The 18236-nt window shown below is 34.4% G+C and overlaps 1 protein-coding gene across 3 annotated transcripts in view; it reads right to left on the bottom strand.

The window, feature by feature from the left end:
* The window catches only part of myt1la (myelin transcription factor 1-like, a), a 78808-nt gene that overhangs the window by 46896 nt on the left and 13676 nt on the right, over positions 1-18236 (bottom strand). For 2 of the 3 annotated variants that reach the window (XM_051138677.1, XM_051138679.1), the window contains exons 2-5: positions 12272-12391; positions 9651-9696; positions 9347-9377; positions 3452-3514 (exon numbers count right to left, since the gene is read on the bottom strand). In XM_051138677.1, coding sequence (XP_050994634.1) covers positions 3452-3514; positions 9347-9377; positions 9651-9696 — 140 coding nt within the window. In that variant the 5' untranslated portion in view covers positions 12272-12391. Of the gene's footprint in view, positions 1-3451; positions 3515-4511; positions 5119-9346; positions 9378-9650; positions 9697-12271; positions 12392-18236 lie in introns of those variants that run through there. The other variant, XM_051138680.1, reaches the window with a different exon arrangement.

Below are 18236 nucleotides of genomic sequence, written 5' to 3'. Positions count from 1 at the left end.
CAGGCGCATCCACTAGCCTACTGCTGAGATGACGAGTCGCCGACTCCATCTCTTAAGCCGAAAACAAAGAAACCACTAGTTTATCAATAAATTATTAAGATGTTAATGCAGCCTCCTGACTGTTTTTACATGACACATTCATAATCATTATATACTGCTGGTGTGCTGTTGCAAGCTTTATGCATGTACTTGAGCGCTTATGAGGCTATGTAGGCAATTAAAGGCTCATTATTATGATTTAAATTGTTTAAACATCCGATTAGTCAACTAATGCTTAAAATGAACGACTACTAGTCGGCCAGAAAAATCTTTAGACAAGGTCAGCCCTAGTTGCAGGAATATCTGAACATGCAATACATCAAAATAAAGAACAAAGATTCTATTTTTAAACAAACAAAAAAAAAAATCGGTTTTATTATAGCCTAAAGTGTTTTTTTTTATATCAACTCTTGAATGTAGTTTTATAACAAAAAAAAAGCAACATTTTGAGCAAAAATCTGAGGAAATCGTGTTTTTATCAAATACTACATCTGCATTATATTCAGTAGGATGATCAAAGCATAGATACAGTAGATCATTTCCATCAGCACCCCCAAAACTTCGCAGTCCTTTACCACTTCCTGGATCGACATTTCACTCGGTAACGTTAGGCAGTTTTCATTTATATTTTTATAAGCATCTGCTTACACATGAGATCGCTCGTTCTGCGTCTTCCTCGCCTGCATTTTTTAACGGGAGATTCTGGACTTATTCAGGGGATGCGTAATAGCGCCCCAAGTGTACAACAATGAAAACGTGGAAACCCGGAAAATCCCGCGCTTGGCTGTAAAAGCGTTGTCTTATGAATAACGGAAAGTTCTGTGTTTGCCGGGGAAGTTGTTATCTGCAATAAATTAACTATTGTTACTTTCAAAAGGAATCCATGCAAGAGTTTCATGTTAGGGTGAAAAAAATGCAGCAAATTTGCTGCCTTGACCAACAGAAAGTTGCTGGTTTGAAAGTGACTTCTTTGTCGTCTGTACTTCATGCATTTCACACTATTAGTAATGGACCTGCAAAACTGTGCCAAAATTTTGCTGATATTACTGCTCCTTTAATCAGATTTTTTTTTGATTAAACACTTTGTTTACTAATATTATGCAGCTCTCTAGAATATGCTACTCTGGTTTGTCAATCACACCATTCGGTGGTCAGACATTTGCTTAATATCCATTATTGTCTATGATAACGCTAGATTAGGTCAATAATCTGTGTAACTGAAACCGGCACTACTTTCACACTTTTCGTATCACTTCGCAGACACTTGGATGTAAATTACAATAGATCTGTCGCAGTTTCCTTTTGTTTGCAACTTCAGTGGTACTATAATGTTGCGATATTTGTCTTATTGCTAGGCCAATTGTTTTGTGCTTTTATTTTAGCATTGCAATAATATACAGGAAGAATTACAAACCTTTAAACAGCTTGTCAGTAGGACAGTTTTCTTATAAATACTGTATCTTAACTACCCTTAAAAAGCATATTAGTACCTTAGAATAGTAATGTGCACCCCTAAGGTACTACTATGAACCTTTTAGGGGTAAATAATATGCAAAATTGTCTCCTTAAGAGTACTGCCCCAGTAAGAGGCCGTCATACCCCTAAAGGTACAATTTTTGTGCATTGTCTGTATGTTATGAAGCGCAAAAGGCTGAAATACACATCAGTTTTCTATAATGTTTTGCCCTGAGAGGCCATTACGATACATAAACTTACAATGTATACATTACATCAGTTCATCCCCCCCATCAGAGCAGCTATACATTAGGGGTGTGAACCTCTGCTGTGATACGTGAATGCCGCAGGAGACAAACACTGTTGTTGTTTTGTCATTATTACTTTTTAATGGACTGGTAAAGGGCGGCAGACGCTGCGTAGCCTGCACAGGTAACACAGTGTCCTCATTACAACCCTGCCATTCCCACAATGTTCCCACAAATGCCCCCCAAATGTTAGCATGCTCTGACAGCGCAGTCGGAGCGCCGTTCTCTCCCCACCCTCTCATTTGGGGGTAATTCATCACTCTCTCGCCCTCTCTCTGCCTTTTCAGTGAGAGGTCTGCTGGAGGTACCATTTGTCTGTTGCAGAAATGCAATTCTGGTTGGTGGTTCACAGGGCTTGGCTGATGAGGTGACACAGTAGACGTATCCATCAATCTTTTCTGTTCTGCCTTTCTTGTTTTGTATCTTTCTTTTGAGGTACAGTAAATAGCATCAAGAGCAGAGACTGTTAAACATGGAAGTTGAGCAAACTGAGAGTGACTTTGACAACAGTCATCAAATCAGATGCTAATAGCTTTGTAGCTATGTGAAGAAACCGGTGGGAGCGCAATGAAAACCTAAATATTTAAAACTTATATCAGTATAAACAATTAACTCAAGTTGCCTGTTAGCAAACAGCCGCCATTTGCATTACATCATTTGTCCTTAAAAAGCTTTTTATCAAACAGGAAACAAACAGCACAATTTTGCTAAACACTTAACAAGCTGATTACAATATTAATGATGTCGCGCCTATCATCATATTCCCGATGTATACTAATGAGAGTTAGCAACAGACCCACTGTCCATTTGCATCGGTTTTTAAAGAGACAGTTCACCCAAAAATGAAAATTCTGTTTTTATTTACTCACCTTCATTTCGTTCCAAACCCATAAGACTTTGGCTTATATGTGAAACATAAAAGATATTTTTAAACCTAGGAGATTTCTGTCCTTCCACTGTACAAGTACATTCCACCAAAACTGTATCAGTTCAACGAGTCCATAATGAGAAAAACGAAACCCTTAAGTCTTCTGAAAAGACACAATTGTGTATACGTAGAGCTCATCAAATATGGAAAATAGACGCTCTTGAAACTTGAGAACAAAGATTGTGTTTTTAGACCTTCAGTTTATCATATTTAATATGCTCTATCTACAGTATGTATGTTGTTCAGTGTCAAATGTGAATAAAAGCCTACAGCCTTGAATCATACGGATTCATTTTCGAGCTACATTCAAAGGGGTAAAGCTGTGTTGCAAGCTAACAGTCCAAGCAAAAAGTGCTAATACAGAGGGCTTATGCTAGTAATGTACTGTAAGTACTGAAGTAAGCCATTCCATTAAATTATTCAATTCTTTACCGCTACAATCCAGAAAACATATCATGCTTTGTTAAAACGCCTCACTTTAGTAAATGCCAGCTCTGTTTCATTGCAGTTTCCCATCTTTAAACAGCACTTTCCCAACTTTTGGCTGGTAAAAGGATGTATATGCAGAAAAGAAAGTAGGCCTTATTCAAATTCAATTGACTTAATTTTGCTATCGGTCTTGAGCTTTTCTGTAAGTGGCTAAGAGCTTTCGTTCTCGCAGCCTTAAAGAGACTTTCATGAGTGGGCACACATTTATATGAATGAGAGGTTTGGTTCTTACCTCCTGTGTCTGGCGTATTTGCCGCTGACATGTCCACTACCATCACATCCAGGTGTGGGACAGCTGCAGACGAGAGAAATAATTAATACAAGATTGACGTCACACATGCGCACACAGACACACAAATACGCGCGTTCTTGCTGACTGTGTTCGAACCGTGGCACATCAGCCTTCATTACAGATTTAGAGAGCTCCCAGTGTCCTCCAGGCCGATGACTCACCAGGCTCCATATTTCATATTTCATATTGTATATTGCTCTCTGGCTGCTCCATTTAGGTCCACAGCCAGTTAAAAGCCATGAGGGAAAACATCCAAGTTTAGAACTCCTGCCCCGTTTGAGCTCAGGGTCAGAGCAGCAAACCAGGATCCTAGTCATTAACATTAAACTACCCACATTAGTTACAGTGTCACTGATTGCCTAAAGTATTCATTAGGCATTTACTTGATAGGCAGTGGTATTTCTGTGTCTATTAAAAGTTTTACCCGTACTGGACAGTGAAGTCTGTTTCACACCACACACTTCATCAGCATTTTTGAATTTTGCATTCACACTAAATGCAACAAAATAAACCATGAAACGTACATTTTTGTATTACTAAACAGCGGTATGTAATAGGTTTGCGACGATAAATTAATGCATCGCAAATGTAGAAATGATTCTGTATTGATTTTGAGATTTTCCAAATGCATCGCGATTCTCTCTCAAATCAATTCTGAGCTTAATTAACAATGGCAGAAGTAGCCATACTCTGTTTGCTTCCAATAGAAGGTTTGCTCTTATGTCTTGATTTGTTCAGTTACCCAGATGCGCGGCCATATTGGAGATACTCAGATGTGAACAATAGCATGGATTGCATGGTTAATGTACTACTGAATACGTTGTTCTGCTAATTTATGCTGTTTAAACCACAGAGAAAAATGTGTGGAGACTGCTAAATCATGTAGAGAAGGACTTCGTAAGCAGGAAAGGATGCAATATTTTGACAAACTAAAGTTAATAGGTGGTAAAGATATATACGAGCAGTACTGAATAACATATTAGCCAAATATTCCACCTACCTGATTGGAAATGATAAGAACAAATACAAATGTTGTCAAGATTCTTGCTCTGGAAATCCTGGTTCAGTTTGGCCTTTTTTTCACAAATGCCTTTTTATCCTCAGTTTTTTGCACTCTTCTCCTTGATTTGTTATAATTTTAGCAGTCTATAGCAAGTTACTCCAAAAGTTTCCCAGTCCAACCTATTAGTGTTACAGACCAAAGCATGACAATAACTGATCATTTTCAGCAGCAATAATCAGCAAAATATGCGAGTTTCGTCACTTCACTGGCTTTGTTTACATTCAGTGCCACCAGTATTGCCAACTGATGATACGTCATGAAAACCCTTTATTGAAAACACACACTTGAACCTAAAATAATCATTCATAAAGTTCGAAAAGGTTGAAGCGAGTTACAAGGGTGTTTACAGTGGGCTGTGTTTTCATTCATCTCGTGTCATAAAAGCATTTACATGACTTTTTAGTGCTCTTCTTTGTGATCATTTGAGTGTGCAGTTAAAAACGAGATCTGCTGTTCAAAACTAAGCTTAGAATCGATTCCAGAGAGAATCGTGATGCATTTTAAAAATCTTAGAATCGATCCATGAATCACGATCCATTGATTTATCATCACAACCCTAGTAATTATACACTACCATTCAAAAGTTGGGGTCAGTAACATTTTTAAAAATGTTTTATTTAGCAAGGACACATAAAAATAGTCAAAAGGGACATCAACGATTTTTATGTCACAGCAGATTTCTATTTCAAATAAATGCAGTTCTTCCAAACTTTTTTACATTTTTTTTTTTACACATAATCCTGAAAAATATCAATAAAAATATCAACAACTTTTTTCAACACTGATGAGAATAAATGTTTCTTGAACAGCAAGTCAGCATATTAAAATGATTTTCTGAAGGATCATGTGACACTAAAGACTGGAATAATGAAGTAATAATATAAAATAAAATAATATAATATAATATTTTAAATCCTGCTATGCATTGTTATATAAATGACCCTAGTAAAAAGTATTAGATTTAAAATGCATTTATTTTATACTAAGTATAATTCAAATAGTAAAATATTTACTGACATATCACTCGAGACTTAATGACATAAAAACTGTAATTAAACTTTATTTAGAGTACTATTTGTGCACAATGCACATTTCTTAATATTAAGCCTAAAATATGTTTTAATGTATGATCTTTAAATAAAACTGGTCTTTAAATGCAAAATATTTGTACCTAAGTATACTTGCAATAGTTCCAATTTAGCACAATCAGATATACTTAAGTATATCTTTAGTTGGACTTCAGCACTACTTCTGCACAATTAAAGTGCATTAAGTACAAAATTAGTTTTGCAGACTTTAAATATACCAGTTTAGTATACTATAAGTACAATTGCAGGGGATTCTTAAGTACATAATACGTACATGTATTTGTAGTATACTTAGCATGAAATAAATATATTTTAAATACATTTTAGTATATTTATTTTTCACTATGGTAGTCTGCATTTTAGTTTTTTAAAACATGTCTCTGTCTGATAAAGTAACTCATATAATCTGAGATTATATATTGAACAATGTTGCCTTTAGGTGTCTTTAGTGTGACAGATAGTGACTTTAAGTTAGTAGTCTGTAGTGTAACTAACTTCCTTTTTGCAAAAGCTTGCATGAATGTAGATAATTACTTCAAATTTCGATTGGCTTGTAGTTTGGAAAGCAAGCTTCTGAGTAGCTGCACTACGTTTAGTCCTGTAATTGAAGTCAATGGTGCATGTTTTAAACCTGAAGCTATTTTAAGCTTAAAATTTAGCAGAAGAGTAGGAAATTGAGTGGGAACATGTCTAGCCTAGCACAAGAGTTGCATCTCCCCTTGATGATGTTGGCTAGGGATCTGTGTCTGATCAAGCTGGTGACCCATCAGTGAGTGTAACTGGTGTTAAAGATGCCTGCAGCTACAGGCCTGGACCTGCTGATGAAGCAGATTGCCCTGATGATTGGGAAGGAGAGAGAGAGAATAGAGGGAATTTCACTTCTCTTCTCGGTCTGATACCATAATAAAGATGACATAGTAGAAAGCCGCCTCTGGAAAAGCGGTCATACCGCACTCCCACAGTCACACACCCTTGTGTCCTTGCCGCTGTCATTGTAATTGGACACGTAGCCAGAAAATATAAAAAAGAGCCTTTTTTAACAACAGCGTGGGTGTTAAACCATTCTTAATGAGGAAAATGCTGCCATTTAGGAGGCCTGTAAATTGCGCTTAAGGGAAAGATATGCAAGGGAAAAAGTGACGGGCAGATATGAGTAAAACGACTCACCGCCCCGGAGGAAAAACAGGCCATTCACTCTCATCATGATGCATGATTTCATTAGGAGTGCAGAGATATTTACTAATACTAATTGGGGGAATCATATGTTCTCACTGAAGGCAATTACACTGAAAGGTCTATTTATAGGTTCTGCCTGTAGTACCTGCCATATTGGATAAATCACATTGAAAAATATCAATTAGCAAAATTATACTTCCCACCTTGAACAGAAACGCACATTGCGTCATACACCTGTTTTAGTCTTTACAGGCAGAAATTGCAAGGTGGGATAGCATCGGTGAGCAAAACATTTCAATAAAGTACAATTGCTGGATGTCACTATTTACCATACATTCTTAAAATTATAGAATTAATAAAACAAAATGCATTAAACTACACTGTAAAAAGTTTCACTAGTTTCAACTTAAAAAGTTTAGCAGCTGCCTTAAAATTTTAAGTTAAATCAACTTAAAGGAGAAGTCCACTGCCAGAACAACAATTTACAAATAATTTACTCACCCCCTTGTCATCCAAGATGTTCATGTCTTTCTGTCTTCCGTCATAAACAAATTATGTTTTTTTGAGGAAAACATTTCAGCATTTTTCTCCATATAATGGACTGCTATGGTTCCTCGATTTTGAACTTCCAAAATGCAGTTTAAATGCGGCTTCAAACGATCCCAAATGCGGTTGTAAACTTCTCCTTTAAAAATACAAGTCATTTCAACTCATGAGTTAAACCAACTTAAAAGTACAAGCCATTTTAACTCACTTTATTGTAGTGAGTTGAAATGACTTGTAGTTTTAAGTTGATTTTACTTAAATTTTTAAGGCAGCCACTGAACTTAAGTTCTTAACTTTTTACAGTGTACCATTCAAAAGTTTGATGTAGTATGGTTTGAAATGAATACTTTTATTCAGCAAGGATGCATTAAACTGATTAAATGTGACAGTAAAAGTGACAAAAGATTTCTGTTTTACATAAATAATGTGAAATTGTGTTTTCCACATTGATAATAATAAGAAATATTTATTGAGCAGCAAATCTGCATATTATAATGATTTATGAAGAATCATGTGACACTGAAGACTGGAGTTAAGATGCTGAAAATTCAGCTTTGCCATCACTGGAATAAATTACATTTTAAAATATATTAAAATAGAAAACAGTTATTTTGAATTGCAATAATATTTCACAATATTGTTGTACTGTTTACTGTATGTTTAAAAAAAGAAAAGTAGTCTTGGTGAACATAAAATACTTTTTTCAAAAACATTTTTACTGACCCCAAACTTTTGAATAGTTGTATATATCAAAAAAAGCAATAATGTGCTTTGCCTCTGAAACAGTGTTAATTTTGTCAACGAAGACGCCGAAAAATATTCGTTAACGAACATTTGTTCTGTGGCAAATACGAGACGTTGACGAGCTAAAACTAATATCTGATGATAAAAAGTATGACAAAACTTATGCCTCCTCTTCGTTAACAAGACGAGACAGGACGAGAATGTTATTTGAGGACTACCGGACATTGAAAATACATCCTATAGGCTAACTGGTTGATATGTCCCGGTAGAGCCCTGCACTTCAGCCCGAGCCAGACGGGCCTCGACTTTTTTACTCCCTTAGGGCCGGGCTTCGGGCCAATTTTCACATCATAGTTCAGACACGGGTTATTTCGTTAATTTATAATTTAAAGCTTTCTATAGACATATGTATCATGTCTGTGAGGTACGTATTCACTGAGTTACGGTTCATTTTTGTGAAGCGCTCCTGTTGAGACGACAAAAAGCATGTCATGTTTGTTTTCTTTCTTTTATAGAAGCACGTTTTGTTGATATTGTGAGTGCACACAAATAAAAGTAGACCCTTTACAGTTCCGAATGATGCATTATTCTTACTTTTATCAGTAAAAATGACGGAATATTTTACATTGTTTCCACTGAAAAAATGCAAGTGATCGCGCTGTCACCTCCATGTCTTGCAAAGCGGATTTAGCTTCCACTCTCCGCACAAATGGTACTCCTTTTTCTATACTGTTGAAGGGATAGTTCACCCAAAAAAGCAAATTGTCATAATTTATTCAAGTTTTCCCAAATTCAATCCTTGATTCAAATTTATCATAAGCTTTGATTTGGTCTAAAGAATTAATGGTTATTTTTGTTTGAAGACTAAAATAGCTACCAAAATAAATGTTGGTAACTGCAGTTTGACTAAAAGTAATGACTAAAAGTTGACAAAAATACAATGACTTTTCGTCAGAAAAGTCAGAACTAGACTAAAACTATAAAAGACTCAAATGACTGATGTGACTATGACTATTAAGCATTTTAGTCTCAAGATAAAGACTAAGACTAAATCAAAAATGCCTGTCAAAATTAACACTGCTCTGAAATGACTTTTTATTTTTAAGTGATGATATTTGGATTTTTTCTCTAGTTAAATATCCTCTTTTTCGGGCATAAATAAATCACAAATAGGTTGCAAGTTTAAGTGAATGATTCCTACACTGTATTCAGACTGACCTGAACAGCTCTTGTGCAGCCTCCACGGCAACTGCAAAAAAATTAAAGTGAGAACAGTTAGTGAGGAAACATCTCAACATGAGCTTCATTACGCAATGGAATCATATTATTATGAGCCGACTAATTTTCTGGTCTCTTCTGGTTCACCTGTCCAATCAATAGTCCGTGTTCATCACTACTGACGTCAGTGATAATTTGTGAAAGGCAATAAAAGTCTCAGTTATGGATTGAAAGTGGGGAAATGGATTTGACCGTAGGTTGAGACTGTAGCTAATTCCATGTGAGTGCATTGTATCTCACACACCTTTAGATCGTGTTCGATGACGCTTCTCGGCCGCATCCACCTCCATCTGGAGAAAAGAAGCAGCAATTAGCCTGACCTCCATCTACTAGCTTCTGTAAAAGCAAGCGTAAAAGGGCAATGATGTCTGCAGTGAAGATGGTTATGAACTGCATTGAACTGCATGAGAGACAGATTACAGATGATAAAAGAATATGTTTATTAAGAAAAATACAGACTGTGAACTACGGATTACTATTGGTCGTGTGGTACATGTGGCCATAATGCATCGATGTTTATACTGTATGAAGAGCTACACTCTGTCTCATTCTGCACCCTAGTTGCCAAACATCACTGTATAACATGCCACTATCCTATTGTTAAGAGTGGTTTATCTTAGCTTTTTGTTGTAGCTGTTAAAAACAGTGTTGATACAAAATATGCACTTGTTTTGTTTTTTTTTTATCAAGAAAAATAAATATTGTACATGCATAATAGCATTAAGACAAACAATAAGTAATCTTTTAAGTACTTTAATTCTTGTGTAATACTTTGGTTCTCTTGCACATTAGGGATAAAAGATAATTAAAAGCAAAAAACATAAGGCTGTGGTTTTTTTTTTGTACAACTTGAGAGATATCAGAGCACATGAATATAGGAAGGATTCGATGCACGGCGCATTCTGGGAATTAATGTGAACTGGAATGATTTTAACAACAAGACAGCAAAAACAAGTCCCTGGTTAGTGTACATAGTACTGTAAATAAATAAATAAGTCATACATGCACTACCACTCAAATGTTTGAAGTCGGTAAGATTTTAAAATGTTTTTGAAATAAAAACAGTATTATTGTGAAGGCATTAAAATTCAAAATAACTATTGTAAATAATCTATTTTAATATATTTAAAAAAAAATGTTTATTCCTGTGATGGCAAAGCTGAATCTTCAGCAGTCATTACGCCAGTCTTCAGTGTCACATGAATTCTGAATATATACATAAAAAATTGTGAATTTACAGAAGTAATCTGAATATATATTTATAAATCAGAATATATAGAGGTAAATCATAATATATAATTACAATTCTGAATATGTAGAATTAAATCAGAATATTTAGAAATCTGAATATATAATTGTAAAGTTATACATCTGACTATATAAATGTAAATCCGAATATATAGTTATAAGTCTGAATACATAAAGAGAAAATAATAAATATTCAAATAATAATTTTGCAATAAATTCAAATAAAAATTAAAACATAAAATATAAAAATTAAAATGATCAATATATAGAAGTAAACCTGAATATATAGTTTTAAGTCTGAATATATAAATGTAAATTGTGAATATGTACATGAAAGTTGCAATATATAGATATAAGCCTGAATATAGAAACACAAAAACTGAATATGTAAACGCAAATCATAAATATGTATAGAATTGCAGAATTATAACTACATATTTACGATTTACATTTATATTAAGACTTAGTAGTAACTACTGTATATATTCAGATTTACATATATATTTATAATTTACATTTATATATTTAGATTTACAAATACATATTCTGATTTACTTACATGTATTCAGACTTATAACTATACATTTCAATTTACATTTATATATTCAGATTAGTATCTATATATTAAGACTTATAACTATATATATATATATATATATTGAATTATAACTACATATTTACGATTTACATTTATATATTAAGACTTGTAACTACTGTATATATTCGATTTACACACACACACACACACATATATATATATATATATATATATATATATATTTATAATTTACATTTATATATTTAGATTTACAAATACATATTCTGATTTACTTACATGTATTCAGACTTATAACTATACATTTCAATTTACATTTATATATTCAGATTAGTATCTATATATTAAGACTTATAACTATATATATATATATATATATATATATATATATATATTGAATTATAACTACATATTTACGATTTACATTTATATATTAAGACTTGTAACTACTGTATATATTCGATTTACACACACACACACACACATATATATATATATATATATATATATATATAATTTACATTTATATATTTAGATTTACAAATACATATTCTGATTTACTTACATGTATTCAGACTTCACATTTATATATTCAGATTAGTATCTATATATTAAGACTTACAGCTATATATTCTGAATTACATTTATATATTCAGATTTATAAATATATATTCTGTTTACCTCTACATATATGACATACATTTCTTAATTTGTGTTCTAAAGATAAACAAAGGTCTTACAAATTTGGAACGACATGAGGGTGAGTAATTAATGACAGAATTTTTATTTTTGGGTGGATTATCCCTTTAAATACTTTTCTTTAATATTTTTGTACAACCTGTGATACAAAGTTCAAAAGAACAGTGTTTGGTTGAAATCTTTTGTAATGTCTTTACTTTCTTTACTGTCACTTTTGATCAATTTAATGCATCTTTGCTGAAAAAAAGTATTACGTTCTTTCAAATGAAAAAAAAAAAAACTGCACTGATTCCAAACTTTTGAACAGTAATGTAAAAGTACAGCTGTATTGCCCAGAACAAACAAAACGTAAAGCACATTACCTGAGATGTACTGGTTGATGGTGGGACAGATGTGTTTTCTGAGGAGCGCCTCCTGTGTGGTGCGATTAGGCAGAATCGTCCGCTGTGTGTCCCTCAAAGCTGTTCCTCAAAACTCATTTTCTGTTAAAGGAAAAGAATGCACCATCATTTGTCGTGAACTGCAGTCGTGTTAAATCTGCAAACTGATATGCGGTACTTTTATAAGAAAAGACATACAGATGTCTGAAGCTATTCAGGGCCTCCATTATCACAGTATCGCAGCAAGGAAAAAACAAGCAAAAATCTGTCATTTAGCTTTTGTTTTAAAATATAGTAACTGACAGAAGCAGCTTTTTTTAAAGTTTTGCTTTAATATGCTCCGTTCTTGGAGAATAAAGTCACCCATATTTATTTTTTCTGTTTTGAGAGAAATATAAGGCCTTTATGGCTTTAGATTGAATAGTGTACAAAAGGTAAATCGCAGGTTTTTTTTTTTAACTTTGTAAAATAAAGATGCAAAGTCACTTGATTCTTTTCTGATATATAATATAATATAATATAATATAAACTATGTCTTTTCTTTCAGAAAACCATTTTTTAGCCCCACACGCACTAACATATTGAGTTCCTTGGTCCTCTGTCAACAAGCTAACACTTCTATCTCATGCTCGTTGCAAATCCTGTTAATGTGTGTGTTGCTGTTGGTGCACTTGTGTGTGTGTGTGTGTGTGTGTGAGAGAGAGAGAGAGGAACAGATACAGATTCGCATGTGCATGCAAGTATTTGTCAGCTCCAAGGCCAGTGACACAAAGGGTGCTCTCCAAACGCTGGAGATGTCTATTGAAAACCTTTCAATGACAGAAATACAGACTTGAACGATTTTCCTAAGAAAGAAGGATCTTGGTGCGAACACCTTCTCACGTCTGCCTCGCACACATACATGTGTTCGTTCTCACGCTGCCCCTCTTTCCGCTGATAGATCGCTCAACCACTCACACTGGGGCAATATGGGAAGCTCTCATCTGAACTTCACTTGGTCAAATCAAAGCATATGAGCTCCAGCTGTCCCCCAGTGGCAGCGATCTGGCCCAGCTTGTTTGTAATTGGGGGAAAACACTGTTTAGTATTCATGCCCAACACCCTTCTGTCTCACATAAAGTGGGACATACAGCTTCAAAATCTAATTCTCTCTCTCTTTTGAGAGGAGAAGTATGGGCTCTTTTCGAAGAGTCTGCAGTCTCAGAGCTCTGCACATCCTATCCGAAAGCAACATTTCCCCATGTGAACCCTGCATACCTGCGGGCCAAGTCGCACACATTACGCAGTTTCAGCTACGACAGCAGATAGCCTCAGGTTTATCCAAGCTTGCCAACGTTTTGATTTTTAAGGATTAGTTCACCCAAAAATGAAAATTCTGACATCATTTACTCACCCTCAAGTTGTTCCGAACCGCTACGGCAGTTTTGAGAAACACAAACAGGGAAAAAAATCGTGGGCATGACTTAACAGACAAATTTATTTACTGAAAATCCTGACATCTGTCCTAGCTCTTCTTATGTGTGTGTCAATCAGATTTTTTCATTGAATCATTTAATGTAGTTCACAAAGCCGGTCTGAATGATCTGTTCATGAGTTCAGCTCATTGAGCTCATTGGTCAAAGCTCATTAGAGGGAAAAAATAAATTAACTTAAATGCCTTTGTTTTTCCCCACAAAACTATTATATAAATTGTAACACTGTAAGAACAGTCATATGGACCACCTGATATGATAGTTTTATGGTAATTTTGCATCTTTTGTAAAACTTATAAACATCTAATTTCATGGAAAAGAGTGACAAGCACACTGTAAAAAAGTCCTAGATAAAAGTTAAAAAAAAAAAAACAGAAAAATTGTAAACAACCTGTACATTTTTACAACAACAAAATAAATAAATAAATAAATAATAAAATAAAACATTAAACCAGTGAAATCCAACAGCCATTTTCTGCTGAATTAGCATAACCAACTTTAAATTTTGTACTTTAACATATACTAATGATGACCATAATACCACAGGTGATCAAGTGAAAGACACATGATGAATTGTGACCTTGGACCACAAAACCAGTCATAACGGTAAATTTTTGGGTCCATTTTTTGAGATTGAAATTTATACATCACAAAATGTATGAAAAGCTGAATAAATAAGCCTTCCGTTGATATGGTGTGTTAGGATAGGACAATATTTGGCCGAGATACAACTATTTGAAAATCTGGAATCTGAGTGTTCAAAAAAAAATCAAAATACTGAGAAAATCACCTTTAAAGTTGTCCAAATGAAGTTCTTAGCAATGCATATTACTAATCAAAAATTAGGTTTTGATATATTTACAGTATAAAATTTACAAAATATCTTCATGGAACATGATCTTTACTTAATATGATAAAGATTTTTGGTACAAAAGAAAAATCGATAATTTTGACCCATACAATGTATTTTTGGCTATTGCAACAAATATACCCATGCTACTTTTTTGTCTTCTTTTACTGTCAAAATTACAATCATTCTTTGGCATTTTACAATTTAATTTTACAGTTTTTACAATTTAAATTTTACATTTTTTACAATTTAATTTTACAATTTAAAAAATTAAACAATTTAAAAAAATCTAAAATCATTTTTAAAAAAGTCATTCAAAAAGTCATACAGATTTGAAATTACACTTTTTAGGCAATAAAACTAATTAGGAAACTTTACAGAAATCATCTTTTTTTACAGTACAAGTGATCAGGATGTCAAAATAATTTAGAGAAAAGTTTTGCAAACCATAATAACTGTGCATCAAGATGTTTGTAAAATGGTCTAGCTAGAGAATCTTCAGTATTTTAGCATGAGGCCAAAACTCTCTTCCAAAAAAAAAAAAAAAAAAAAAAATCCTTGCCCAGGCATTCGCCTGGCAGGGCTGTTGTCACATCCCATTCATCTAAAAACTGCTCCAGATGCACAGCACCACTGTGAGCCTCTCCGCCCCCACGAGAGTGTGTGCATGTGTGTTTGTGTGAGTGTGCATCACGCCCAGTCATCAGGAACAGAGTGACCTAGTCAGAGAGACATGACCCTATAACCCTCAAGGCTCAGCATGCAATCTCTCCAGCTAATTTCCCCTCAGTCCTGCCTAACATTACCCCACCGGACAGTACAAAAAAAACCCATGGCACGTACAAATCCGAAATCATATTTACTGTCGATTCACGACACATGTTTGTCTGTTACGTTAGTGCGCTGGTGTCAGTGACCCTGAGATTGGTCCGGATTTATGTGGTGTGACCGGTCAGATTTGCTTGGCTGGTTGTTGCCTGGCCCCAATTCAGATGGCATCATGTCTACAAGAGCCCTGAAACAATCACGTCATGAGACATTATTCATTTCACATTCTCTCATGTAAAAAAATTTGAGTATGTCTGGTATGGAATACTTGCTTACTACTCCGCACTGAACACTGCACAGTATACAGCGTATACTTTTATTTTTTTTAATTAGTAAGAGAAACAGTAGACATTTGATTTGGGTAAAAAGTGATTTCTCGATTTTAATTGATTCTTATTTTTATGAAACAATATTGATGATCCAATGAATCAATCCAATGAATCGCAATAAGCTTTGTGCTTTGTTATTTTTGATAAATCTCAGATCTCAAATTCACTCCATTTTATTATAGTATTTAAACAATAAATACAGTTTTACCACAGTTTAATGTGACAGATCGCTGTAACGCCTCAGTTTAAGAGAAACGGCAGTGCGAAGCACATGTGAATTGATCATATCCTCCAGTTACAGCATGAAACAAACATAAATACGCATCCGAAGGCATGATAAAAGAAAGAGTACAACTTACAGGTATCCATATCCTGCTCATGTAATCGCTCAATCAGTGTTTCAACCACGGAAAAACATAACAGCTTGTGAACAATATGTCACATAATGTCACATTTACCTCATGCAAAAAAAGAAAAATAAACAGCCTGAAAAAAATAACTCTAGAGAAGAGCATTTGCTAAATATTACATGCATCATATCACATCTTTAATATTTAATATATGTTTGAATAAATCCATCAAGTTTTTATGACAGCCACCATTTAAATGTTTATATTTCAAGAAAAGAGTAGAAATATAATTATGTATTAAGTTAAAGTTAGTAACTTACATTTTTAGAAATATTTTTAATATAAATTTAACTGAGTGTAATTTAAGTGTTTTTATTGTGAAATTTATGTCAAAACCCAGCCCTAGTAGACATTATTCCTATGCTACATTGTTGTTATCAGCTCTTAAATACAAAAATGAATTATAATTATTTTTTATATTTATATATAATTATATTTCTTAACTTCTTAATTTCTTAACATTTGGATCCTGATCAAATAATGAGTGAAGAAAAGATAATAAAATTGTTATCTACACTATTGTTCGACAGTTTTTGGTTGGTAATATTTTTGAAAGACACCTCTAATGCTCACTAAGCTGCATTTATTTGATACAAAGTACAGTAAATACAGCAAAATTGTGAAATATTTGTACAATTTAAAAATATCTGTTTTTATTTGAATATATTTTAAAATGTAATTTATTCCTGTGATGCAAAGTAGAATTTTCGGCATAATTACTCCAGTGTCACATGATTCTACACAAATCATTCTAATATGCAGAATTGAATTGCTGAATTATATTGTATTAATAAGTATTTCTTCTTCTTATCAATCCTGAAAACAGTTGTGCTGCTTAATATTTTTGTGGAAACAACGAAACTTTTTTCAGGATATTTTGATGAACAGAAAGAGGAAAAAAGCAGGATGCATTAAAAAATAAAAATATTCTGTAACAATCTAATCCTTAATGTATATTTCTTTTGGCTCCTTTTTCACAACCAGAATGGCATTGCATTGTGGGATACTGCATTCAACACAACATGTATTGTTGTATACTACTTTGGCAAACATATTGTAGTAGGTCATTTGGGTGTCCTATGCAAGCTAAGCATGATATACATACTACATACTGCAGAAATAGTGAAGGTAGCATGGTAAAATTCTACATCCATTGTGTTTTAAGGCATTCTATTGTCTGTTGGATGATAAAATCCGATGGTCAGTGCTAGAAAATGTTTGGCCGCTCAATACGGTGGTATATTTAGTCAAGAGCTTCAAAGAGTCTAGACTCCTGCTCTACCTTATCAGTCGGCGTGACTCACTCGGTGTGAATGCGACGGTAATGCAAATTTGTGCGTGTATGTGTGTGCACATGTAATGCAGATGCCTGCAAAGAGTCTAGCCAGAATTCCAATCACCGCACAGAGTGGAGAGTGTGGGCTGCTCGCATTTTCCAGTCCTCATTTAGAATCAGAGCACATGCACAGTAGAGCTCTTCATTATTAGCTACATGACTAGCCATGAAGCCATAGGTTATAAGCAGAATGCGAGCAAGAAAACCAGATCAGCCTGAAATTACAACCACATCAGCCGCCCATAATTGCAAGCATTTTGAGAAGAACGCTTTCTTTCCTTCAAAACACATGCTGGCACGTTTCCCGTTTCGAGATGGCACACGAGCTCTGAGGACATTTCTCGTAAGTTTCCTAATTTAAGTACTAATGGAAACGCTCTCGATCTGCCAGATGCAGCTAATCTACAAATGGCCTTGCGTTGAGGGCTCTCAGAGCTCAGAGTCTGACTCAACCCATATAGTGCATGGCATGGATGCAATCCACGAAGACACTCTGCGCTAGACAATGAAACAAACCCATCTTCCACCCTGATGCACTCTATCGCATCCTCATCAAAGGTAAGGCTGGAGAACAATGCCTCCCTCTCCATCTCATCTCTCTCTCTCTCTTTACCTCTCTGACTCCTGACTCGCTCTCTCTCTCTCTCTCTGTCTCTCTCTCCTGGGGCCTCATTCTATTCCATCAGGCAGAGAAGAGCTTTAATTGCCCCTGCCATTCTCGA

Source organism: Labeo rohita, chromosome 20 (assembly GCF_022985175.1).
Source record: "Labeo rohita strain BAU-BD-2019 chromosome 20, IGBB_LRoh.1.0, whole genome shotgun sequence".
Classification (NCBI taxonomy): Eukaryota; Metazoa; Chordata; class Actinopteri; order Cypriniformes; family Cyprinidae; genus Labeo; species Labeo rohita.
The sequence above is the reverse complement of the archived record's forward strand: the minus strand, read 5'-3'. Positions and strand labels throughout refer to the sequence as shown.